Source organism: Parambassis ranga, chromosome 8 (genome assembly GCF_900634625.1).
Source record: "Parambassis ranga chromosome 8, fParRan2.1, whole genome shotgun sequence".
Classification (NCBI taxonomy): Eukaryota; Metazoa; Chordata; class Actinopteri; family Ambassidae; genus Parambassis; species Parambassis ranga.
Window position 1 is genome coordinate 10,568,073 of NC_041029.1, and position 25,756 is coordinate 10,593,828.

At 44.1% G+C, this 25,756-nt stretch overlaps 1 protein-coding gene across 1 annotated transcript; it reads right to left on the bottom strand.

The window, feature by feature from the left end:
• Positions 1–21: 21 nt before the first annotated feature.
• vat1 (vesicle amine transport 1) lies at positions 22–25,556 on the bottom strand. The gene is made up of 6 exons (XM_028412723.1): positions 24,866–25,556; positions 19,784–19,991; positions 9,762–9,932; positions 8,584–8,673; positions 7,296–7,537; positions 22–4,611 (listed from the first exon to the last, which is right to left on the bottom strand). The coding sequence occupies exons 1-6, from the start codon at positions 25,289–25,291 to the stop codon at positions 4,339–4,341; spliced, it is 1,410 nt and encodes a 469-aa protein (XP_028268524.1). The 5' UTR covers positions 25,292–25,556; the 3' UTR covers positions 22–4,338.
• Positions 25,557–25,756: the final 200 nt, after the last annotated feature.

The following is a 25,756-nucleotide window of genomic DNA, read 5'->3' on the forward strand; positions in this document are numbered from 1 at the left end:
GCAGTGACTGCTGAGGATGCGGTAGTTTGGGTTCTCAGTGAGGACAGATCCTCTCCTTTTTTTTTTTTTTGACTCTAAAGCTTACATCAAACATGGTGCGAAGGAAAATCTGTGTGTTTGCGCAGTGAAACAATGACGTTAGTAAATGCAAAAGTATAGTGGTTTCTTACATGAGGAAAAACTGCTGTTTGGAATGACCTGAGAAACCATATAAAAGCTGAACGGTGGGTGCCTGTGAGCCACTACAAGTCAAGACAGACAGACAGAAGCTACTGGAAATACTACACTCATGTGCTATTAAATCTAAGACTGCAAATGCTCAGAAAATTTCGTTTTACTTTGAAACACTGTTTTTTTTCTTCCCCTAGAGTTGCTAAGTACTCTTGCATAAGTGTCTGGAATGACTGGGAAACCATTTCAAGATTTAGCTTCTCCACGGTGGAAAAGCATTCAGACAGCAGGGCGAAAGTAGGAAGGGGTGGGCTGCAGTTTAACCAACAGATCCACATAAACCCCATAAACCCCAACCCCCAGACATGAAACACCCGCCCCACTTGATTGAGTTCATCTCAAAGGCATCTTAGCTCAAAGAAACCGAGGGGGAAAATGTTGAAAAAAAAGAAAAAAGTAATGTGTTTTCCACATGCAGATGAATGCATGCAATTTCAAATTCCAGATGTCAAAGTGACGTTTTATTTTCTATGAATGTGTGTGCAGAATGGGAACAGGGGCTGATAATGGAAGAGGAGTTTTGGCTTTAGCTGCTGCATTGCTGCACCGGGCCAAGAGGCTCTTGCAGATGCAGGACAGGAAAAGAGGGAACGACTAACAATCCTTGAGTGAACCGAGATCAGCTGTAAAGCGGAAATGTTGTGTCTGGGACAGGCCAGGGCTGAGATACGTTCAGCCAATGAACGGAAGGGATTTTGTTCAGCTGTGTTACAAGTGTTGGCATCTTTGCACAGCTGTGTGAAAACATCTGCACACTCGCTTGTTATATGGATAAAAAAACACAGAAAAATCCATAGAGGGATACCATAGAGCTTTGGATTTGGAGATTTCTATTCTGTATGTTTTTTTTTGGTGGAGTCACTTTTCACTGTGATATTCTTGTAAACACATATGAGGAATCAACCTGTGTGAGAGCTGGTAAAACACAGTGAAAAGGACACGCTGCAAATACAGGACAAAGGGCCTCAGATTGAGGTAAGGTGTGTGCAAGGAGACAGGCACAGTGCGGGCCTATGCGCAAGCAGAACTACAAATTGTGTTAAACCTTTTTTGTAAACTGCAGCAAAAAATTCTGTCAGCACCCATTTGGGATACAAAACTGACACAAATCATTTGTGTTTTCATTTTTTTTTCTTCAAGGTTGACGGCAATGCATCCAAGAACAGAATTTTCTTTATATATATTTTTTTATGCACTGTTAATATTCAAAGCATAGACAGAGGAATATACATACAATTTTGGCACACATGGTTTGGACCAACAGAAAGACTTTGTCACATTTAAGGAGTGCAGGTTGGCAGGTCCCCACATAAAAAGAGTATGAGCTTTGAACTTTTAAACCCTTGGATAACAAAACAAACAAACAAACAAAAAAATATATATATAAAGGTAAATTAAAATAACATTTTTTTTTTCACTTGAAGCGTTTGTTTCTCACATGGCACTCGGAACAGAAGCACCATCCACAGGTTCACAAAGGGAGCCCAGCAGATTAGAACAGAACACTAACCAGAGGCTGACAGGACACAATCACTCCCCACACCAGTGTGGCGGTCGCACTCCAGCCCGGATCGCTCCGCCCTGCTGCTCCACGTTTTACTTCCCACAGTCAAGGATGGATGAATACTTTGATTTTAGCTGCCACCCAGGAGAAGTTGGCCCGGGCATGGACTGGCAGGCTGAAAATGAGCGGACCTTTTAACATGAGTGTGTGTTTCTATATGTGTGTGCGTGTGTGTGTGTGTGTGCCACCTGTGCTTTAGCAGATACTATTGGATTGATGATGGGGAACAGGCTGCAAACCTGGAGCAAAATCAAAGCCTGTTTGGGACCGGAGTGCGACTGCCATGCCTGCAAGTGCATTAAGATCAGCGAGCAGAGTGCAAAATACTAATATCAACTGTCCTCATAACACAGGCCTCTTATCAGACAGGAGGGAGAGATAGAGTGAGAGGGGAGCTACATCATACTGTAGCTGAGTAGTGTAAAGGAGGGGGAGGAAATGTGACAGGAGAGAAGGATGCTTTTAAAACCTGACAAACGACCTGAGGACACACACATCTTCACACACAATGGCACACCACACACAGCACATGAGGGAGGCCACTCATGCTAACACAACAACATTTTTCTTTCCTTTTTTTTTGTTTTTTTTTAAACATTTTGTTTTCGTTTTTTACAAAGTCACTAGTCACCATCTGAGTCTCAACACTTAGGCCGGACTCACGGACAGGCAGCGAGGCAGGCAGAGAGGGGTGAATATCTAATGCTTAAAGTGGATTGGTAAGACACATTAAGGATTATCCTTACAGATATGACAAAATTCATACTGTCCATTAGGGGGAGCGGTGCACTACTATAGCCAGTGTACGGCTAACAGCACACATTGTCAGTATTTAATTTGAAATTTCTTGAAGCAACAGTTTGCTTCATCTCCTTCATTTTTATCATCAGGTATTCCCACATTTTACACCTGTTTAAATACTGTTCGACAGCACCGACTGTTGGCAATTGCAGAGTTAGGAAAGCAGAAAAAAAAAGAGAGAGACGCGGGGAGAGGGAGTCAGAGAAACAGACCACAGTGCCATCTCTGACGAGCCTGACGCCTGTTGCTATGCCGACCATAGAGAGGGAAGTGGAAAGAGGAGGGAGAGAGCAAAGAAAAAAAAAAGAGAGGAGGGGAGGCGAAGTATGGAAGCCAGCTTGAACTGAATTCTCTCGCTCTCTCTCTCTCTCTCAGGTCAGGGTGATCGACAGGCAAATGTTCACTGTGAAAGGAGCAGAATGCCATGGAATGCCTCGAGGAGGTTTGGGGAGGAAGGAAGCTTGATACACAGGGAAAAAGAGCTGGAATTCACCTTCTTAACTTGCTCATTTCAGGAGCTTCACTGTCTCAGCATGACAGTGCCTCTTTCATCACATTCAGAGTGTGTATGTTTGTGTGTGTGTGTGTGCGAACAGAAACAAATACTCTCTTAATTGGCACTGTGCTCTTCTTGCCAACAGTTGGTCAGCTAGAAAAATCTGTAACTAAGGAGAAGGAAGCTGAGCAATGATTTCTGCCTCCCTATTCAACACTGCACATAAAGGCTCATTATGGAGTTATTCATATTCAAGCAAGTGCTAAACTGCAGCCGCTAGACTGACTTGAGTGAAATTTGGTGGGAACACATGGATTATGGTTTCCCTTGCCTGGGATTGAGACTAGAACAAGCTTCATCCAGGTTAAGACTGCATGAGTGATTGAGGATGTCTGGCTTTGTCTCACACAGTCAAACATCATGTTCACAACCACGATGCAAACATCTCCAGTGGTGCATTAGCCAATCACAAGCATCTCTGACTCATCCTCTGTGACATAACTAAAAGTGTTGGGCACCGAGAGAGCAACGTGTGGGTGGGTGTGGTTTTTTGTTTCCCTGCCTGTCTTTGTGCCTGTCTGTGGGTCCGGGCCCGTGGGTGGGTGGTGTGGGAGTGGGTGGTGTGGGAGGTGGAAAGGTTGGGGAGGGGACTCAGCACAGTGAGGGGGGAAGTGGAGGTGGCAGGTGGAAGTCAAAGCAGAACAATATAGCACAGTGGGAGTTGAGGTGCGGAGGGGCACGGGTGTCGAGGGGCGGGGCCAGAGTGCGAGCAACCGGGGATTACGGTTGTCAAGGAAACGGCAATTTGCCCGAGGCCTGGACCATACCCACGATCCTCCGAGGCTTTCCTGTCTCTGTCACTCCCAATAGGAAAAAAAATCTTTAAAGTAGTGTGGCTCAATATTCTGGGGGATGGAGATAAAGGTGGAGCTTAGATGGTGGTTTTTAGACATAAATGTAAGAAAGGACAAGGAAGGTGGAAGTGGGCGGAGCCAGGCCTTGGGTAATTACTGCCACGGTGGACTTTAGAGATGAGGCAGAGGGGAGGTGAAAGACTGACAATGGCATGATCATTTTCTATTCCAACTTCTTCCCACCCCTGCTGACCCCCACCCCACCCCACCCCCAACCTGACCATCTACATCACCACCTCCATCTTTACCCCCACCCCTCCATCTCACACCATGCCCCCTGCTCCCAGGACACAAACTCCCTGCTGGTCTGCTTGACTCTCCATCCCTCCCTCTCACTTCTCCTCCTTCTTAGCTTCTTCCTTCTTCTCCTCCTCCTTCTTCTCTTCCTTCTTGGCCTCCTCCTTCTTCTTGTCATCCTTCTTCTCCTCCTTCTTTCCATCGTCCTTCTTCTTGTCATCCTTCTTCTTGTCCTCTTTCTTCTTGTCCTCTTTCTTGTCCTCCTTCTTGGTCTCCTCCTTCTTCTCCTCCTCGGGCATGGGCTCCGTGGTAAGGATCACTTTGCCGATATTGTTCCTCTCCTGCATCTTTCTCATGGCATCACCCACCTGGAAGAAAGCAAGTGTTGCAATTATTTAATACAAGATGAAGGAAAGAAGAAGAAGAAGAAGGAGCAGAGAAGAAGGAAATATCTATGAAGGCCGAGGAGTAGTAGCATGTTTCTTTTCTGCTTCGATGCACTCTAATCTTTTTTGACAGCACAGCTTAGAAACAAATCTACGCGTCATATTTTAATATGCAGTGTGTGAGAAATTACACTGTTTAGATGAAACTTTAATAACCTTCAAGGGGAAATGAAACTGTAGCAGCAGCACAAAAAAACACACACGGATATTTTCAACATCAGCATAAATGTAATAAAATGTTTTTAAATTATAAGAAAACATGTCCCAAAAGCTGCTTAACAACACAGAGGTTATTGGAAAAATATATCACGTCTATATTAAACAGTATATTTTAAAGGACAGAAATTCAATGTTTTCTGAATCAACAATAACAATATTATGTTTTTTTTCTTTCCTTCACAGTTTACTTAACCTTTTGTTATAGCTGAAGCATAGAAAATAAACTTAAGAATTTATTGTTCTATATCTTCTATTGATATTGGGTTGATGCATAGTCATTGAAATGGCTTTCAGAAGGAATTACTTCAGAGTATGAACAGGATTAGAATGATTAAAAAAACACGGCGATGGACATGTTAGTCTTGTTTAAAGATAGACTTAAAGAAATGCCTGTGAATAATTAGGCACTCTGACTGACAGGTAGGAGTCAAGCCTTGGAGTGATGTCACAAAGGATTCATCCATCTTTATGCGTTCATGATGTGAACTTATCCATTAAATATATGTTTATAAAGAGAGCCTCCATTGTGGCTCATCTGGACGGAATCACAGCAGATCACTGCCTAAAGTCAAACATTTTTCATCCAAGCATTTTCCTCTTGGGGACAGACATTCCTGTGATGAACAACTCCCTTCGCAGTTATGGATCAAGCCACTTGTTCCAACTGCTTTTCCATCATAATGATGAGTGGAGAATCCCAGCCAGATCTGCCCCACCCTCCTCTTGACCACTGTGCTCTGTCCAGTGTCTGTTCCTGTCTCCATCACTTCCCACTCCCCTCCTTCCTCCACTGCCCCCGTTTGTGTGAGGCAGGCAGACCACCTAACGACCAATGCCACGGCAACAGGGCCATCTCCTAGCAACGTAAAGCCTGGCTGAAACGTGGTCCTGACGACTCAGACACATGGGAAAGAGCGGAGGGGAGGAGAGTGAGTGTGGGAGTCTGCAGCGGAGGAGGGGGGGAGGAGAGAGCAACTGGTATCCCTCACATAGAGAACATGCACTAAGAGGGAGGGAGGAAGGGAGGGAGGGGTGAGTCCAGGAATTATGAGAATCATCTTCAATGTGAATGAAAGTCACAGTAAGAGCGAATGAGGCTCTTTTGGCAACTCCACCCACTTCCACCCTTCACTCTTTACGATGTGACAGCCTCTCTGGCTGCTGGGCATCATCAGACAAGAGTGTGGCTATTTGTAGCACGCCCATTATCTTCTTGGTTATCGGCAGATGTAGATAATAAATCATGAGAAACCACAGGAGGAAACATTCATGCTAATTTCTGAATATTGGTCAAGCATGTTTATTGATTACTGGAGCAAAAACGTGGAGGGACAGTGGGGGTGGGAGAATGATGAATGGGGTCAGGGTGTGGTTTTTGTACTCTGGTTGTAATAATCGATCAGCTGCTTGAATGAACCACCACCCAAAAGCTGTTTGGTCTTTGATGCCACTATAAGCAGCAGCAGGAACAAAAAAAAATCCTTCAGTCAGACTGAGATGTACCTTCTGTTATCTTCTCTGTTTCCTGTCCATGTCTCTTTCTCATACATCAGGGCCCCTCCCTAAGACAGACGCACATGCTGACTAAAGGATGTCACCATAGCAACAAGAGAGAAAGAGCAAAAAAGATACACTGTGAGGAAGGAGAAGGAGAGAATACAGCGAGATGGAGAGAGACAGAGAGGGAAGTCAATTACCTAAAGACAGAGAAAAAGAATCTGATGTTGCGAGCGGACAGATGGAGAGGCAGGGAAAGAGCGTCAGATGGCGGAGAAAGACAGCGGGTGTTTCTCTCTGACCACAGCCGAAATACTGACCAGCTCTGACTTTGACAACAGAAGATGTCAGCCTCTGACTCTCTCTATCTATCTGTGTGTGTCACACTCTCTCTATTCATATCTGTTAGCAGTGTTAATGTTGTCAGTAACAATCCGAGTCTGTCTGGCTGATGCTAGAAGACACACAAGTGATTCTTGTGGACAAACTTCGCCTGTTGAATGTGAGGCTTATTGAGTTAAGGCCACACCCTGCAGATACCACATGAACTGACACAGACCCACCTGGCATTCGCATGCATTCTGGGTGAATGTGTTGGAGAGCGAAAATGCACGTAATTCAGGTGTAAATGCACTCATGTCACAATGAATCATGCAGTCAGTTAAACTAAGGTGGAATTAGTCACACTATCAACCAGGGTAAAATGGACCTGACTGCAAATACAGAGGTTGTTTACTGGAAACTCTCTTTTCAGCCAGAAACAACATTAATTAACAATAGCATGTGCAATTTGATGCAGGTCAAATGAATGTTTTGACCGGAACACAAGCCATCTGTTGGTCAACCTGGACATATTCCAAGCATAGAAAGCAAACCAGACAGACACAAACCTGCTCGAGGTGCCAGGTGGAGTCAATGCGTGGCTTGATCTTGCCCTGCTTGTAGAGATCCAGAATGGTGTCCATGGCCTGGGTGATGAGCTCCGTCTCCCCGTCCAGGTACCCCAGGTGGAAGCCGCACACAGACTTGTTGCCCTGGATCAAGCTGAGCGTGTGGATGGAAAACTGGTGGTACCAGTTCTTGGCCACAGCGAGCAGGTTCTTCTTCTGGCCTGCCAGCATGTTAGCCGCGCCTGGTAGGGCAGGAAAGCGAAAGGACAGAAAGAGTCTAAATCACTACTGGAAGAGAAAGACATCCAATAATTATAAGAAATAATTAAACGCATTGCAAAGAATAGCATCTTTAGATTGAAGACATCCATGCTTATTTACCATGCTAAGCACTGGAGTTGATACCTAAAACCACCTTGATGTGTCGTACAAACTAATGAAAATATGACAGCATTTGCAAATCTCTCTTGGGTGAGATATCACACTATTGTACCTTTAAGTTATGTCAAGTACCTCCACTTGTTATTTCTGTTCTATTTGTTTCTTGCACCTCTGTCTCTGTCTACTCACACTCCCACCTATATCTTTCACTCTAAAAACCTCTTTAGCACTTGAGCTGTCACTGTCACCACATCGCCTCGCTATCCCCCTTCCTTTCATGCTCTCACTGTCTGTCTTTCTCTCTCAGGGGGAAACAGGGGACACAAAGCATTCTCAGAGAGAAGAGAGGGATCCAGGCTGCTACATTCAGACACATTCCAGGTTTCGTGTGGATAGAACGTCCATTGTTCCATCAGGCATACTTCTGATAAGCTGGAAGAGAAGCAAGCCCGCACAGAGGGACCAGGAGGGTGAGGTGGTGCGGGGTGAATGGGTGAGGGTGGAGGGCACTCTATTGGGTAGTACGTTTCTGAGCAACATGCAAAGGCAAGGCCCTGTTCTCCATGGATGCCAACCCTGCCCACTGCATGTAAGCCAGTTCCAGACTGGCACCGCAACAGAGCGAGGCTAAAAGGCTTCCCACGGGTGATACGCAGCGCACTGAGGACACGGACCTCTGCAGGGAGGCCACACAGCTCATTAGAAAGCAGCTTTATTCTGTGACAAGTATGAAATGTAATGATATTTTGCAGTAAATCTGAGGATTATTGAAAATTAGGGTAGAGCTTTCTACCAAGATGATGTAATTCCCAATTATTCCAAAGGTTGGTAGTTCAATACCCAGTACTGCATGTATTCATTTCTCGAACTAATAACTGACTCTCAGGTGCAGCTGATTTTTACTCACCATAGGTAATAAGTTTTCCCATAGGCTTCAGCAGGTTGTAGGCCTTATGGGTGTCTGATCCTCCAAGAGGGTCCAGGATTATGTCCAAGCCTGAAGCGGAATAGAGGAAAAGGAGACAGTTATTGCTGGTGTGAATTCAGTGTGCCAATTCACCTCAGCACGCCTGCACTCTGCATGAGTTCACTAGGAGCAGCAAGTGTGCCATGTTTACACCAAGAGGAGCCCATACGTATTCAGAGACGGGAGAGGAGGTTTGTGTTTTTTTCAGTCTTGTCACTGATAAGACAAGAGGGATGAAATGCCTCTCTCACAACAAACCAACCTCTGAACAGATGCTGGGGCATGGCAACATAACAATGACAGTTTCATTGTGGCTTATTAATGTCTGAGCATGTACTAGGCTCTGCTTTAATGATGCTCCTTTGTGCCAGAGGGGACTCCTCAAATTGGGCTACCCCTCCTTACTTTGTTAAACCCTGGCTCTATTGATTCTGGGAGGCTCACAGCAGGACTCTGCCTTGACCACAGCACAGATGAATTGACAGAGAGCCGAAGGCAGAGGCAAAGGTAGTAAGCAGAGCTGCACATTGATCTGGGCTTCTAATTAGATACATTCTGTCTAAAGTGTCAGTTCCTGCTGTCTTCTTATCTGTCTCTGTAATGTCTGTCTGCCTCACTCCATGCTATAAGGAGCAGAGGAGGGGTAGAGGGTGGACTATGAAATGAGCCTTTGGAACACAGCAATAGGTAGGATGATAAACAGTAACCGGACATTGTTTCATTTCTCAGAAAAAGGAGCAGCTTTTGTGCATCTCTATGAAACTCTGGGTACACTACTGGTTGGCAGCGAATGTCTCCTTTTAACTAAATGAATTTGCTTTGGAGGGCAAATGACTCTACATACTGTCAGTCTAGTGCACATGGCAGCCAGCACTACTGAGAAAAAAAAACAAAGTGAATGAAAATGTATCATCTCACTGTCTGCAGTTTGTTTAACACTGGTACAGTCACACAGTATTGCTTTGTGCCAGTGGGAATATATCGATTTGGACTATTTATGAGACATTCTCACCAGAGAACATAATACTATGAACTATAAATGCAATGTTCATCCCTGTGTGGCCAAAATCCAAATTTAGAGCCCTATGAGAGATGCAGCAGATGGCAACATTTCTCACCTTTTGGACTGATCTTGCGGACTTCCTCCACGTAGTCCTTGGTGCGATAGTCAATGGCGTGTGTGACTCCACCCTGGGTGATGGTCTCGTGCTTGCTGGCCGACGCAGTGCCGAACACGATCACGTCCTTCACCGTCTTGCACATCTGAGTGGCTGCAATGCCAACACCACCTGAGGGATGAACAGACCGGCTTTAATACATATATTAGACACACACACAATTCAAGACATATATCTATGTTTTCAGTGGCAGGTAAATATGATGTGCATTATGTCCAAAACAAGCTATAACAAGGTAAATGTGTTTTGCTCAGGGATATGTAAGGAGCGCATTAAACGCAATTTCATTACCCAGAGAGAATAGACACCCACACACAGATGCACACACACATACACATTAGACTGGAGAAAATAGCCATTGTGGCTCAAATGACACATCTAATTTTTTGGTTCTCTTCAAAACAACCTGCCTAAAATTCCACAGGACAAAATGTCAGAAATGTATCTGTTTTGTTAGGAAAGGAGAGCTGGATAACATTCTATTGCAAATTACAACCAACCCAAACAAGACCTGCTGCATTGTCCAAGACTTTAAAGTCAGTGGATGTTTGGGATATCTGTGTTTTTGTCCACTGTATTTGAGAATGTGTACATAGTTGTGGCAAATGCCTCAGCCAATGTTTGCTGAGGCAGCCAGTGCACCAAGTAATAGGTTACTGATAAGCAGTGGTTTGTTTGAAATGGAGGCTGACTTGAGGACTTGAACTGAAAGGTTTCCATAAAGGTCATTCATGCCTGACTGCATAAAGAGTACATCTTATCTGATAGCTGAGAATAAAGCAACACATGGGTACAAATAACATACATTTTGAAAGGCGTGCCTGAGCTGACCGAAGTAACACGAAAGTAATGAGCTTGCACACTGTGGTAATCAGAAAAAAGGAAATCAAGCATTAGAATAGAGTGTAGAACGAGTGTGAGGATTGGTGAGATTTTTTTTGCCTAGAACATTGTATCAATGTGTTTTGCACAACTTGTGAGCTGTGTCTGTTACTGATGCACTTCTGGATCCTTCATTTAAACATAAACCAGTCTAATACCACAACATACCCAACAATATCTTCTCTGATGCTGCACTATTACATAAAACCCGCCAAAAGCATGAGCTCTAATGATAAAAACAAGGCCAATTCAAATAACCTCTGACTGGGAAACAGGTTTCTTTATTTTGTTATTTAAAAAACATATTAAGTGTACAACAGATTGAGCTGAATAGACCCCTCTGCATTGCTATAATCATGCCTGCTGACACCAAGGGTGGATCTGATGAGAAAACAAAATCAAGGCTGTTGCTGTTGGATGTGAGCGCTGTCACGGCTGCTTTATAACAGCACCATCTCCCCTTGTACTCAGTGAGAAACCAAGTTTGCGTTGCCAAGGAAACCTCAGCCAAATTGCCGGCAATGACTGAGCAAAGGGAGCCATTTTGTTTCATTGACTGCTCTTCCTTTTGGACATGAAAGAGTCACTCAATGGCGATGGAGAAGTTGGTCATCAGATCACTTCCTCTTTGTAGACACCACGCTTTGGACAGTGTGTGATATTTTTATTTATTTAGGTTGGTGTCTCCATTCGTCAAAAATATGCAAACGCTACCAGAAAATGTGTGTCTGTGTGCATCTGATACGAGTTTTACAGCGAGAAAATGTTGAATATGCACCATCTCAGTGGGAGGTTTAAGCACTGTTTATACTTAATGGCTCTGTAGTAGCAACCTTCTCGTACAGGTGTTAAAAAGCACCCATCCATTAAGCCTACATACTTACAGGCAGGCTGACACATATTAATATTTAACTAAAGCTGCTGTTATAAACAGACTCCCCTTCTGTTGTAGCTAAGGAAACAGCAGAAAATCAGGCTTTATTTATCACAAAAGGTCCTTTTAGTGATGACAAAACAAATTATTTTATATTATTTAGACATTTTCTTTTACTAAAATACATATCTGGGCCAAAGAGGAAGAAGGTACCTGTTTCTGAATCCCATGAGAACAAACTGCTGATCTCCCATCACAAGACTGCTTAGCTGTGCCAAGAACCCCTTACCGCTCCTCACCTCACTTCACAAATACACACACACCCACACACACATCCATACATACACAGATCACAAAGGGGAGAGGAGCGGGGCCACAGCCTTGAACAGACCTAAATGGCTCCTGGTATCTGCTAATCTGCACAAATATTCAAAGATTAAAACATTAACCTCTCATTAGTGAGTGTTTTAGTCCCTGTGTTTTTTTTTTCATTTTTCTTTCTCTATATCTTTAGGACTGTGCCTCAGTAAGAGTAGAGTGTAATTTAAGACCAGCCAGAAACACTTATCCATTGCCTGGGGAAGAAAAAGCAGCTTAAGCAAATTCTTGCTGCTAATTGCATTTGTTCTGCTCGAGATTCAATTGAACTGTTTACACTTGGAAATTAGGGAATGTCAAAAAACATCCACCTCTCTATTCTGTTTTCCTCTCTCTGTCTCTCTCTCTGTCTCTGGAGATACACAGTAGGGTTTTGTCTTTCCCTGAATCTTTACATTCTGGCACAAATTGCACTCGGCTTCCATGACATGACTGTTAGGAGCGAAGAGGAATTTTCCCCAAAACACAGAGGAATCCAGGCTGACACTGAGGCCACTATTATTTCTCCACACCCAGAGTTCAACAGCAGGGGCGGGGTGGGGACATTTAGAAATGTTTTACAGATTTAACAGGATGTCCTCTTTATTTATACACCTCTTCTACATGATGATCAGGGCATGAGCCAGGCTGTGATCTCAGGTGTTGCTCAGGGGGACTGATGGTGGACACATGGTTGCTGTCAGCACCATGACAGGATTGGTCTCTTGTCTCTGAGCTCAATGATGTGTTTTTTTTCTGTGATTTCCTCAAGGACTAGTGTCTTTCTTAACCTATCATTAGCCTGTGGTGGTAGTGGTTAACAAAGAATGAAATACAAGCATTTCTTTTTTAACCCAAATTCGCTGTGGCAGTGTTACAACACCAACAAGCTGGACTAAATAAATGAACGTTTTATTGCTACCCTTTGAGTTCAGATACGACAATAGGAGCTGTGGTTGGCTGTTTCTGAACTCTTGAGGTATTACGCTGCATTATGTAACCTTGGTGTTTTTTTCTGGGATGGCTGTTGAAGTGTGTGTGTGTGTGTGCACTGTGGGCTTGAAGAGCAGTTTAATGTGCTCTCTCTCTCTCTCTGATGGAGATTTTTTGTTGCATAGAGGAAGCCCATTTTTAGTTTAGTGGGTGAGTGAATTAGAAAAAAAACATCCTTTCCTTGAGTGTGTGTGTGTGTGTGTGTGATTTCCTGAGTAAGGGTTCACACACACGCAGAGCATAACATAATTATGCAGCTACATGTACAGACAAAACATTTCCCATTGGTTGCAAAATGAAACACAATCTGTTTGCACAATCATCTTGCAACGCCATATGCACATATATGTATAAATAGACGTACAAACAGGTGTCCTGACGGAGGTCTTACGTACACCTGTGACTGTTTGTGGTGGTTAGGATGAGGTAGGGGGGTAAGGTGGGGTCATTTGTCAACGGCTGCAGAGTGCGAACAAACGAATGCGATTGGCGGGTTAGGTTGGAGGTTGCCCTGGTTTCCCTCTCCTATCAGTTTAGCTGATCTGCCGCCGGCGATGCCAGGCCTGGGGAACGCAGAGACGGTTCAACCACGCAGCCCAGACTCCCGCTTAGTGGTCACAGTGAATTAACATTCTCTAAACTAGGGTAAGACCTCCCGAGCAGACAGACTCGAGGGGTGGTGTGGTGGAGGGGAAACATTTTATCATGGCTCCCAGGAACAACTGATCTATTAAAGCAAGAGATATGCAAGAATACATGAGCTGATGCTTAAACAGCAAGGGACTTTGTTAGCTGGTAAATAATGGATGAGAACAGTAATATGGGAGGCAGTCCTGGGAGAAATATTGTTTTTCTATCCTTATAGATCAGACATTTCTTTCTATCATCTAACATCAAAACTTTTTTCATATATAATTTTTGTCATGTTTCAATCCAATCTACAACCCACTGTGCACTGAGGGCTCATAATGCCTAAGGCTCTGCCTGCAGGTTTGACAGCAGTCATGAAGATCTACACCAGGATGTGGTCATATTCACCAAACCCAGAAGAGCATGACAGCACAAATATTCAGATCATCATTTTGCACGTCTGATTATTATTTTACAGAATATGAGAACTTAAAACATGCATCTAGTCGTTTCATGAAAAATCCTAGAGATACCTGTGGAAACTGAAATGGCAAATGGTGTATATAGTCCTTTGAGTGGTACTCAGAGTTCTTCACGTTCACCCAGTCGCGCACTCAATCACTCATACGTTCATGCAGGGGCACACTGGTACGTGGAGGGGCCAGGGATTGAACCTTTTGATTGGTTGACAACCCTTTAAACCACTGGAACTCTTTCAAAACAATACAGCAAGGCAATTAGATATATGGCAGCATATGTCTATGCTTGTCTTAAAAACAAGCTGTTATCACTCTCGTAGCTGAACAGTAATAAGAATAATGGATATAAACCTATTTTCACATCGAAACCCCCACTATTAGCACATATCCACTCAGCCTCTGGACACCTCAAATGTGATTAATTTCACATTTTGATTTGCAAAAACAAGCATAAATCAATTTCCTTTTTTTAGACTGTTTGAGTTATATTTCTGTAAAACAGGAAAATCCAGCTCGAAGATTGAGTTACATGGAAACCATGGCGGTCCTTCCAGGTGTGTGAGCTATGCCGTTAGCTGTGTCTACTGCTGACAGTTGCTGTACACCTGTAAGCAAGAACAGTGTTTTGTTTTGTCTTTCCTTTTCACTATGGAGATTGAGCCAGAAAGTAAGAAGTTATCTACAAGCCTTGCTAGAATAGGAAAGCTCCCCACTACAGTACGAGCCCCGAGTCTGGAAAGGTAACACTTGGTGTTATCATACAAATCTCCAGCTGCCTTCCAAGCCAACCACAAGAGTGCATCCTCTCAGTGTCAGGCTTTGAACAATGAGGATTAAAAGAAAACTTTCAAACAAGAATTTACAAGAGTAAAAAAAAATGACTTCCAAAAACCAGTGGCTCAGCTCTGTGGATTACCATTAACAAGGATTTAACTGCTCAGCTGTGACTGCCTTCGTCCATCACTTTCAAGGACGCACTGCAACCACATGCAACAGCTGGAATCCTCTCACTTCAACCCTAATCCTTAGTGTAACCTGGTGTAACTCTATCCAATGTGCAGACACTCCAGGAAGGAGCAGCTGCAAGAAGTATGGAAGCCACTGTAATTGGCTGGTGGGAAAAATAAAATCTAGACCTCAAACACACTACTGAGGAAGTTTATGAGAAGCTGATTGATAGCACATGTTATTAAGCAGTCCAAAGCACCTTACAGTGTTATTTGTGAAACAGATGGCAGAACAGAATTGTCACAAAGTCATGTTGAGGGAGTTGAATAATACCCAGAAGCAAAAAAACTGATAAATCTATGCAATATACAACAAATTTATATCATGCATTCCACATCTGCGACACAAAGCGTGACACTTAATACTGGCCTGCAGTCATGCCAGAGCTCATAAATAAAACAGAAGTAGACGTCATCATTGGAAGCTGTGGAGCCCCATATGTATGCAGGAATGTGTAGAGTGGGTGTGGTGGTGGGGTGGCTGGCTATGGTTCATAAACATCAGGACCAGTTCATGGAGAGGTTAGAGGAAAGGCACTTGGCCGGGTGCATTGGAAGACCCACGAGATACATCCAAATGTCGCTGGACTTCCCTCCCCACCCAGGCCCTCTGGGGAAAACAAAACGTGCACACGTTCCCCCCGATGACAAGGACTTAGAGCGCGGATGTAGCGAGGTCATGCAGCGGGATCGGAGCATGCGGAGGGCCTAGGGGGGGAGGAGGACAGTGGAGGATGCAGATGTGCGGCGCGGTGGAGAAGAGAGGCACGATGGGAGGAAATACAACAAGCTATTGTTTGGAGAGAAAGGACAGGAGCGTACCCACGAGTGAGGCAGCTGAGGACTATTCACCATGAGTTTACTTATACAGACATAAAGGCATGACTGACTGATGGAGCCCAAAACACCAGGCAGGCATTCCTAAGATGTTCTGATTCCTTTATGGAACAATGAGCCAAATGGCAAGACAGGGTCTGCTCATCATCCCTCTGTAAACACCTTCACTGCAGAGTTCAACAGGTTAGCATCTACCTTTAACAGAAATTTGCACATTTATGTTTTTTTTAAATATTATAGTAAATATGTAGCTGAAACCAGCAGTTAACTTAGCCAAAGGTACCAAAATATCACTCCAAGACAGTTAAGCAAATTATTTGAGATTATTCTTGATTAAGCTATACTAATCACTATACTTGCTGCATAAGCAAACACACAGACCTCCTGTCTCCTGATAGGTGGTGTGGAAGTTTTATAGTCAATTTATTGGGGCCTACTGTGTACAAAGACTGCAATGCCTATGAAGGTGATTTTCATTTCATTCACAAATACTATTATAATAAATTATCTGTTTAACTGCAACCCCCGGGACCTCAAGCACCCAGAAATCTAAAAGCAATTGAAACAGAGCTGGTTATTTTCCAAAAGTAATTAAATCAGCTGATTAAATTCTTATTACGAAAGTAAACAGGTCAGCCATGAGAAAGGTCAGGGGAGGGTGAACCCCTCAAGCATTTACTAGGCAAAGTGTGAGAAGATTTATGACAGTAGAAGAAGAAAATGACTCATCAAAAGCAGTATGGCTGCTGTGATAAGAAGCTGTTGATCAAGGCCTCTAATAAAAATGTGGTTTGAATCATTATTACAACCATACTGTGTGACAAGCAAAGCACTGCCTGTCTTTCTGCTCCTCAGCTGCACAAATAGGCTCAGTTAATCTCATGTAAAATCTTACTATTTTATCTTTGCTCAACATAAAGTGGACAGGAATGCAGAGTTGTGCAGGCATGCCTGGCACACAAAATCTCTGTTGTTTGGTATATATACATGTGATTGTCACTTGCAAAGCCCAATGAGGTGAAGTTATTTAGCCACATTCTGCATGTGGTTTAGCGAGGTGTACACTGAAACAGGGCTGAGTTGTAACGGTTGTTGCACTTGTTTCATAACTGAGGTATTCCCACACAACAGGCATGTTAGAACTTATTTTGTATGTGAAAATGAGGTCAGGTTTTGGAAGGGAAGTTAAACAATCTATTTTAATTGGTAACTAAGAATCATTACATGATGTCTAATGCTGTGAAACAAGAGGTAGTGATCTTAGAGTAAGTGTAATATAGAGCGCAGCTAAAGCCTTTGCTCAGATCAGCTTCATGCTCCACCATCATATTTAGATTACCTGGAGTGATAGCGATGGTCAGAGCCAGAGATAACAAGATGATGTACAAAAGGCATCATTGTGGGAATAAATATTTCTCAGCTGTTATCTATGGGAGAATCCAAAGTTCTTAGAGGATGTGGTCGGAAGCCAAAAGTGACACCTGCTGGCCAGGAGGATTGTGAGAGAGGTGAAACAACTTCCAAGGATCACCACCAGGGCCGTCCTGGTGAATCTGGGCTCTGCTGGAGGTGACATCTCAATACAGACAGTCCAACAGACACTGCACACCGCTGGGTTCCACAGACCAAGGAGGACACCGCTTAACCAGATAAGGCATTTAAAAGCTTGCTTGGCCTTTGCAAATGCTCATCTGGACAAAGAAGAAGACTTCTGCTCTTCTATTTCATGGTCTGATCAAACACAAATTAAATTGTTTGGCCACAATGATGTATCCTTTATTTGGCGTAAAAAAAAAGGAGAAGCCGTCAACCCTAAGAACACCATCCCCACTGTCAAACATGGTGATGGGAACTTAATGCTTTGGAGGTGGACCAGAGAACCTAAGTACACAGCATTGTGAAAAAAAGAGCAACACATCAGGATTCTCAACCACAACATCAGGTAGTCTGCAGACACAGACCCAAAACACACAGCAAGAGTGTCGAAGACATGACTAGCAGACGATTCACGTTTTGCAGTGGAGGGAGCTAAAGATCAGGGTGAGTGAGCAAGTAGACCCTTCAACCCGAAAGAGCTGAGCTCATCACTTACAACAAATGGGAGAAAATACCAGTGGAGACATGCAAAAAGCTGGCCAGCAATTTTAGGAAGCCTTTGATTGCTGTAATAGCCAATAAAGGCTTTTCTATTGATTATTAAGAATGGCGTGAATAATTCTGGGCATGCATGTAAAGTACAGCTGAGAAATATGTTTTTCCACAATGATGCCTCTTGTACATTTATATGGAATATTGTAAATGTATGCAACCCTGGCCGTAGTTTCCTTTATAATATGAAAAGATATCAGACTGGAAAGAGCAGCACAGACACAATCTAGTCCTGCTTCCCACCTCTCCCTCTCTCTCTCTCTCTCTGGCCCTGTCACAGCAGATACCTTTGATCTCTCTAATCAGAGAACATCAGGAACAATTTTTGACAGACACACACACACACACACTTACATATACACACACATCATTCCGCACACTGGGAGTCATGCAACGGGAGGATGTGCACATCTCTCATGCTGGTAACACCTTCTTGACAAATGTACACGGCTATTAGCCAAACTTGAAAGGTCTCAGCAGAGTCGTGTTGTACAGTAAGATAATTATTTACACATGTGAGGAATGACAGAGTGGAGGCAAGAGACTGGTTCAGCAAATGTTTTTTTTTTTCATAGGCTCAGTAATGTGCTTTTTACAATCCTGATGTCCGGACAGCTGGCGAGCCAAGACTGGCAGTCCGCCCTGAGAAACCAGAGACGCCTCCTCGACCAAACCAGCAGGGAAAAGCATCTTACAGCATACTTCCACTGCATTCCTCCTATAGCAAACATACAAAACCTCTGGAAATGTTCACATATGAGTGACATCAGCTGGATGTTATGATGAACACAAACATTTGGGATTCCTCTGTAGACCACCAAACCCACAACTATGAGCTCCAGTGCAAACAGTTATTGTTAATCTTCCAAATTCTTTCTTTCACAGTGTTAATATCAAGGGATAGATCCACCTGTGCTGGCAGCATCCCAGAGCTCTTTGTCATTTCTTTGTCTCCCAGAGAGAAACATAGGCCCAGGTTTCATTATGTGCATAATTCTCAGAGCCACATACGCCCACAAGCTGTCCCAAATGTCCAGGGATCCCTTTCTGGTTTCCCTCTGCACAACAAAAGTGGGAATGAGCGGGAATGTGAGAGCTGCACACCCGCAGATAGGGAGAGGGAGAACAATTTCTTTTGGCTACTTCTCTCCCATCCCCTCCAGCTGGCCTCATCGTGTAAACACAGCAAAATCAAATGCTCTCAGGCTCTGGTGCATCACGCCCCAAAACAGGTGCTTTTACTCCCTCAAATCCCCATCCTTCTCCCACCCACTCACTCTCAACTTTGACCTCACACTCCAGGTGGCAGGTGCTTCAGTATTAATGCAATTTTGGAGACACACTGCAGCCGTATCTCACACAAATGAACATTGTGGGACTGTCTCTAACAGCCATGATTTATAAAGACAAGAAAAGCATAAACAAGAAGTGCAGAGAGGGAAAAAATAGTATGTAAATATTCAAGTGTGTTTTTATATAGCTCTCATCACCATGTTGGTGTTATAATGCTAAATTCAGTTGTAAGGCTGCTAATTACAGAGCTGTTAGTTCAATAATTAACCGTGCTTGTAGGATTACTACACTATCTTATAGTGAAACACATTTAAAGCCATAGCCATAGCGAATTAATGATTAATCCTATAATATTAAATTACACAATCCTTTGAAATCTATGACTATGATGATGCATGGAGCTATTTTCAGCTTAAGACCAACAGAGAGGAAGAGGTCTGTGTGTTCTTCCCCCCTTCATACCTGCAGCCGAGTGGACGAGGACGCTCTGGTTGGGCCGCAGGTTGCCGAAGTCAAACAGCATCATGTAGGCAGTGATGTAGTTGACAGGAAGGGCCGCCGCCTCCTCAAAACTCATCCCCTCTGGGATAAGAAAAGTGTGGTTGGCTGGTACCACCGCCACCTCCTGCCACAGCCCAAAGCGGTTCAGCACCATCACCTTATCACCAACCTGAAACAGAAAGCAGCAGAAGACACAGCTCTCAGTCTGTAACTGGAACTAAAGCATCAACATATGTATGGCTTTAATGGCTTTATAGTTACCTCATGTGCTATTTAAAGTCAATTTAAATGTGTATTTATTTGATGGGTATCATCAGTTCAGGGATGCTGAGCTTATCCCATAATGCTACACCGCCGATTAGATGGTTGGGCGGTAACACCATAATGCACTAAGCAGCAAGGTATCTGATTATTATGCAACTGGCCTCTAAGCTGCATATTGTCAAGCCAAGGCTTTAATATCCACTACACAATGACAGTATTATAGTAAAGTAGACAAATTACAGTATATGGATCAATGGGAGCAACAGGATTCAGTCCTGCTATCTGAAGCTTAGATTTTCTTTGGTGCAGTGTGATTACAGGAATAGCACAACTGAGATTTATTGTTTCACAACAACAACAGCCACACAAACACGTAACCACCTCGTCCACTTAACCTCAAAGAATTTCAAAGGGCGCAAGCAAACAAGAAAAAGTGACAGAATAAGGGGAGTAACCAAAGCTGTGCCATCTCTGTCGAAGACATGGATACCGGGGTAATCCAAGACCTTCTTAATATGATACAATATGTGATTAAGATTGAGATTGTGGACCCTCTGTTCTACACGTTGCAACGTCCTGTATGGCCTGATCAACCTCCTGTCCTCATCTGCACTCAGTCCCTCCTTATCAAAGCAGGATCCTCCGATTCACAACTGTCTCTCTCCAGAAGAATGAGCCATGATATAAACTTCCCCCCTCCCAGCGCCCCAACTAACCAATCAGGACAACTCAATCGAGGGACACAGGAAACAGAGACGACTGTAGCATTATAACCCTCTTCCTGTTTTCTTCCTCCCCCCTTATCCACAGCTCCCCCTCCCACCCTCTTTCTACTCACTTTTTTCTCTTCCCTTCTTTCTCTTTCACTTCCTGACTCCTTTTCCTCTTACAACTTTAGAACGTCTTCCTTCCCCTTCTCCAATCCTCCCCCGTCTTCCTTCCCCGTCTCATCCTGTCTGCGTCTTCTTTCCTCCCCACTTCTTCATCATCTGATGTCTCATTCTGTCTTTTTTCTTCTTTCTTTCATGACGAGTGTCCTGTATTCTCGCTTTCTCATCAGTGAGACAGGACAATGGGGCCCATCTTCTCCCCTGGCTTCTCTCCACTCATCAGAGTCCCTGCCAGATTCTTCCCCATGGCTGAGCATAAGACAAGCTCTCCCCTCCTGGGAACAAACCCTCTCCACCCGGGCCTCTCTAATGGTCTGGAGGGAGCCATGCGCCTCGCTGTCTATCCACTCCAATTAGAGAGATCTCCCTCTCTCTCTCTCTCTTTCTTTCTCTTTTCATAACCTCATCTTTCTATCTGAGGCCGAGTCATTTGGTTTATTTCAAACTTTCACTTTTTCACTGTACTTCTCTTTGTTATTCACGGCGACTAGCGTCATTGCATCTCCATTCTTCCCTTTCAAACTCAATCAACCTCACTGCTTTAATTGGGGGTACAGTGTGGTACAAATCGATACGCGGGGGAGTTTACAGGAAACAAACATGACTCGAGCATTGAAGTGCATCTGCAGCTCTTCCTCTGTGCCCATGTTGAAAATGTGACTTACTGTCAGTCACACAGAAGCTGGTTAGGAACATTCAAGACCGCCCAAACAAGCCTTGTGACACTTCTGTTACAACATCTTTACAGTGAGACACAAAAGCCACACACATGCCGGCGCTTTCATTTCTCAGCTTTTCGTACTGCATCAAACGTATTCACAGTCGGGGTCATGACAGCAGGGGCACCGAACAAAGACACTTCCAGTTAGCTGTATATGAATGGACTTAATCAGATGGTGATTCAATTTTTAAGGGCATGCAGGCCTCCAAGTCAGCTGCTTTGTGGCTTGGAGGTTTGATGATCTCAGCAAAAAATAATCAGGCAAAAAAAAAAGCTGAGCTAAATTTCTGATTCATTGGGGCAAAAGATGAAGGTTAACTAACACCCACGCAGCTCACGAGGCTCCTGTAAATGTAATCAAATGAAACACAATATCTATATGATGTTAGGATAAAGGCCACACCCAACTTGGGCAGAAGGGTCTTTAGCTGCATTTAGCTTCATCATGCTGACCTCAAAAAGTATTTCATACATTTATGGAATCTGAGCAAAGGAACTAACACAGATATCTGTTTTTATGTCAACACACTATCACAAAATGCATCCACATTTACTCAAACTAAATAAAAGAATTCAGTGAACGTCGAAGGAAGAGATTATACAAAGGAGCAAAGCTATAAGATAGGGAGAAGGGAAGGATTAATGGAGGAAATACCAGAGTGACAATGTGCGCCAGAGGGAGATAATTGAGAACATATGGGCCAGATTCTACCAAAACTCACCAAAGGACATCATGAGTTTTTCTGTAAGAAACAAAAAAAAGTGCTGATGTTTGGTGTCAGGGGAGCATCAGCGTGATTTGTGATATTTCCGCTCTCCCTTCGCTTACTCACTGTTCCCCACACTCGCTCTTAGGTCAGTTGGGGTGAGTTCACTGTAGTATTACCTCACTCACTTTTATTGTCCCTTGAAGGGAAGCTTGTTGCTAACTGTTATTGAGATGCAACACCAGGCATGCAGTGGAGAACAAAGCTGCCTTCACTGATATCACCTTTGCTCCTTGTGTTATATTATGAGAAATATGAAACTCCCTGATCTTATTTGTCCATTGGAAAATATATATCACTAATGGTGATGTTACATTATTAAGTTAATGGCATTGTGTGTTCATACCTGTGCACGCTGTATAGAAAGCAGACAATCAGACACACCCTCTATTGTACCTCTTTGTGTGCATATGTGTTTTTGAGAGGCACAGAGATAGAGCAGCAGTGAGTGATGACCTCCCCCCCCTCCACCTCCACCCTTAAAAAAAAGTCTGTGCCATCAGGGTCAGCACATTCTCTCTGAGCTAGCTGCCAAAAGATCTCAGAGATCTCCATCCATTACGGAGATTGCCTCCTAATTCTATAAGCTAAAGACTGCACACAGGGGTACGTGGGAGTGCGATGACAAGCAGTGTGTGTTTGTGTGTGTGTGTAGAGTTTGTGACCTTTAAATCCAATCAACATTACTGACAATGTGGAAAGAAGCAATAAAGTATTGTGGAAACACAAGAGTCTTAACCTTCTGTGATGTGCTACTGTTAACTGACCCATCACCAGTCATTTGATTTATTATATTCCTGTCACCTTCCACAGATTTCCCATCCAGACACACTTTACAGACATATGTGCCACTCCCAGCCAGATGCACTGACTCTGCACTTGCATCACACGTCTGATCGCCGTGATTCTGTGTTATCCACAGATATTGAGTGGACGATGTGAGAAAATGTGGTACTCGTACAACAAACAGCGTGAGTCATCGCTAGATGGTGTGTGTAACATTTGGGTTTTGTAGTTTAATTGCCTTTCAAAGGCGTTACCGTGGTGATGCCATGCGACCAGGACACAGACATGAGGACTGTGACTCATCATGCAATGTTAGAAAGACACCAGTAATTCTCCAGCAATCCCGCGCATCATTCTTCCTTGTTTAAGATTAAAGATTTCATTGTGATTCTTTAAATCTCTTCACTTCATTGTTTCCCAGCGCACTGGTTTGAACTTTAATCGTGGTTATATTTATGACTGTAAATATTTTCTGCACAACGGAAAGTGGCGACGTGACGAAGAGGGCGTGTGAAACCGTTTCTCACCCCACGCCGTCTGTTGTGTCGCGCCTCGCCCTTTCCTTTCGGTGCGTTCTGTGCGCCACCGGTAACAAAAGGCGTCGGTGACTCCGGTCTCCGCCACCGGTGTCAAGTCATACTAATTACCATGGCACCTGTCCATAGCTTTCAAAATAAAAGTCCATTTTCATTAACATTCTGCAAGCAAGTTTTTGGAGGTACTTGCAGCACCCACAGTAGCACCTTTTTATCCTAAATGCTGATTTTATTGCTCTTTGTGCGTCCTGCTTCTCATATTTTCCACATATCTCCCTTATTGAGTCTTTTGTTTAACCAAACTCTCACAGCTTTAATTCTGAAAGCATAATGGTCTCACTTCCGGTCTCATCACAAGCGATTATGGCCGGCTTCACGCAAACGCTCGGCACCGTGGCGCACATCAAAGCGCAGTATAGAGCGTAGGTGCAGCAGCGAGGATGGAAGGCGTCCCGCAGATTAACATGTGCTTATTCAGATTTAGACTTTCCACACCCACGTATGGCGTTAACAATGAATCCATCAGCACTTCAGCAGCTATGTGGCAGCCTCACTTGAAGTTGCTCAATCAAAAAGTGCGCACCGGCGGCGCAATCTGAAAAGCAGGGAGACAAGAGGGGCGACGCCTGCTGCTGGCTGCATTGTACTCAACTTGTGTCATTTACACTACACACTTTTTCCTTCTTCTTCTACAGAGATAAAATACAACATGGACACGCTAACAGGTTTCATTGCTTTCAACTTCCAGACAACAAGTGCCGTCTCCTTTGTGCGCACAGATGAATGAATGAATGGATGGATGAATAACCTCCATCATAAGTCATAGGCCGATTTTTATTATTTTTTATGTCTTCGATCTCAACCTTTGACTTATTTACCTTTGATTAATGAAATCTTTAAACTGTCTGATACACTATTTCAGCGCTACCACCTCAGCCTGAGCGGCGAGCAGAGCCTGACACGCCCATATCCAGATGTAGCTGTTTAGCACCAAAAATGACAATATTCAAGATTTAAACAATGAAACAACGTGCAAATTCATGTGATCAGTGGAAAAACTGAGTGCCATGTGTTCTTACTTTTCTGTCTGTTACTTCTTCCCCCACAGCCTCCACCACCCCGGAGCACTCCATTCCCGGGGTGACCGGCGGGGACGGCAGCCGGTCGTACAGACCCTGTCTGGCCATCAAGTCGGCGAAGTTCAGCCCGCAAGCCTTGACCCTCACCAGGACCTCGCCAGCCTTAAGAGCCGGCTTCCCCTTCTTCACCTGCAGCTTGACTTTATCATAACCCCCGTAGCCAGTGAGCACCAGAGCGCGGTAGGTAAAAGTCTCCTCTTCAGGGACCTTCTCGGTGGCAGCCGCGGGGGTGGCCGCTGCCTCTGCGGCACCTTCAGGTGCAGGCTCCGTCTTGGGCGGCTCGGCTTTGGGCTCCTCGGCGGGTTTGGTCTCCTGCTTCTGGTCCACGGCGTTTTGCTGCTGGGCAGGTGCGTCCTCTCCAGACATTGTGCAGGGGGCTGCGAGACAGTGATGAGTCTAGAAAACGACTTAAGAGGCTTTTTTGACTTCTTCTTGTGCTTTTGCTGCCGTGGAGAGGCTTGTTGGTTTCTTGCTGCGTGAACGCTTGCCTTGCAAAAAAAAGAAAGAAAATGTGAGAGTCAGAGCTTTTTTATTTTATTTTCAGCAGTCTTGCATGGAGACGCAAACCCCGACAAAGTGGGCTGATCAGTGGCCAGTGGCTGTCAACGCCGCGCTCTGACAGAGTGTGAGTGGGACGAGACGGAGGCAGAGTGGAAAACACGGAGTGCTGATGAAACCCAGGGATTGGCTTGTGTGATTGGGTGGGTTTGGTTTGGCTGTTTGGGTAGGGCTATAAAATAAGCCTATATTGCATCAAGCAGAGAGGTGATTTGCAAAAAGGCTGAGAGGCAAATAAAGTTAAACCCCCCCTCAAAAAATGTTGATTTCTGG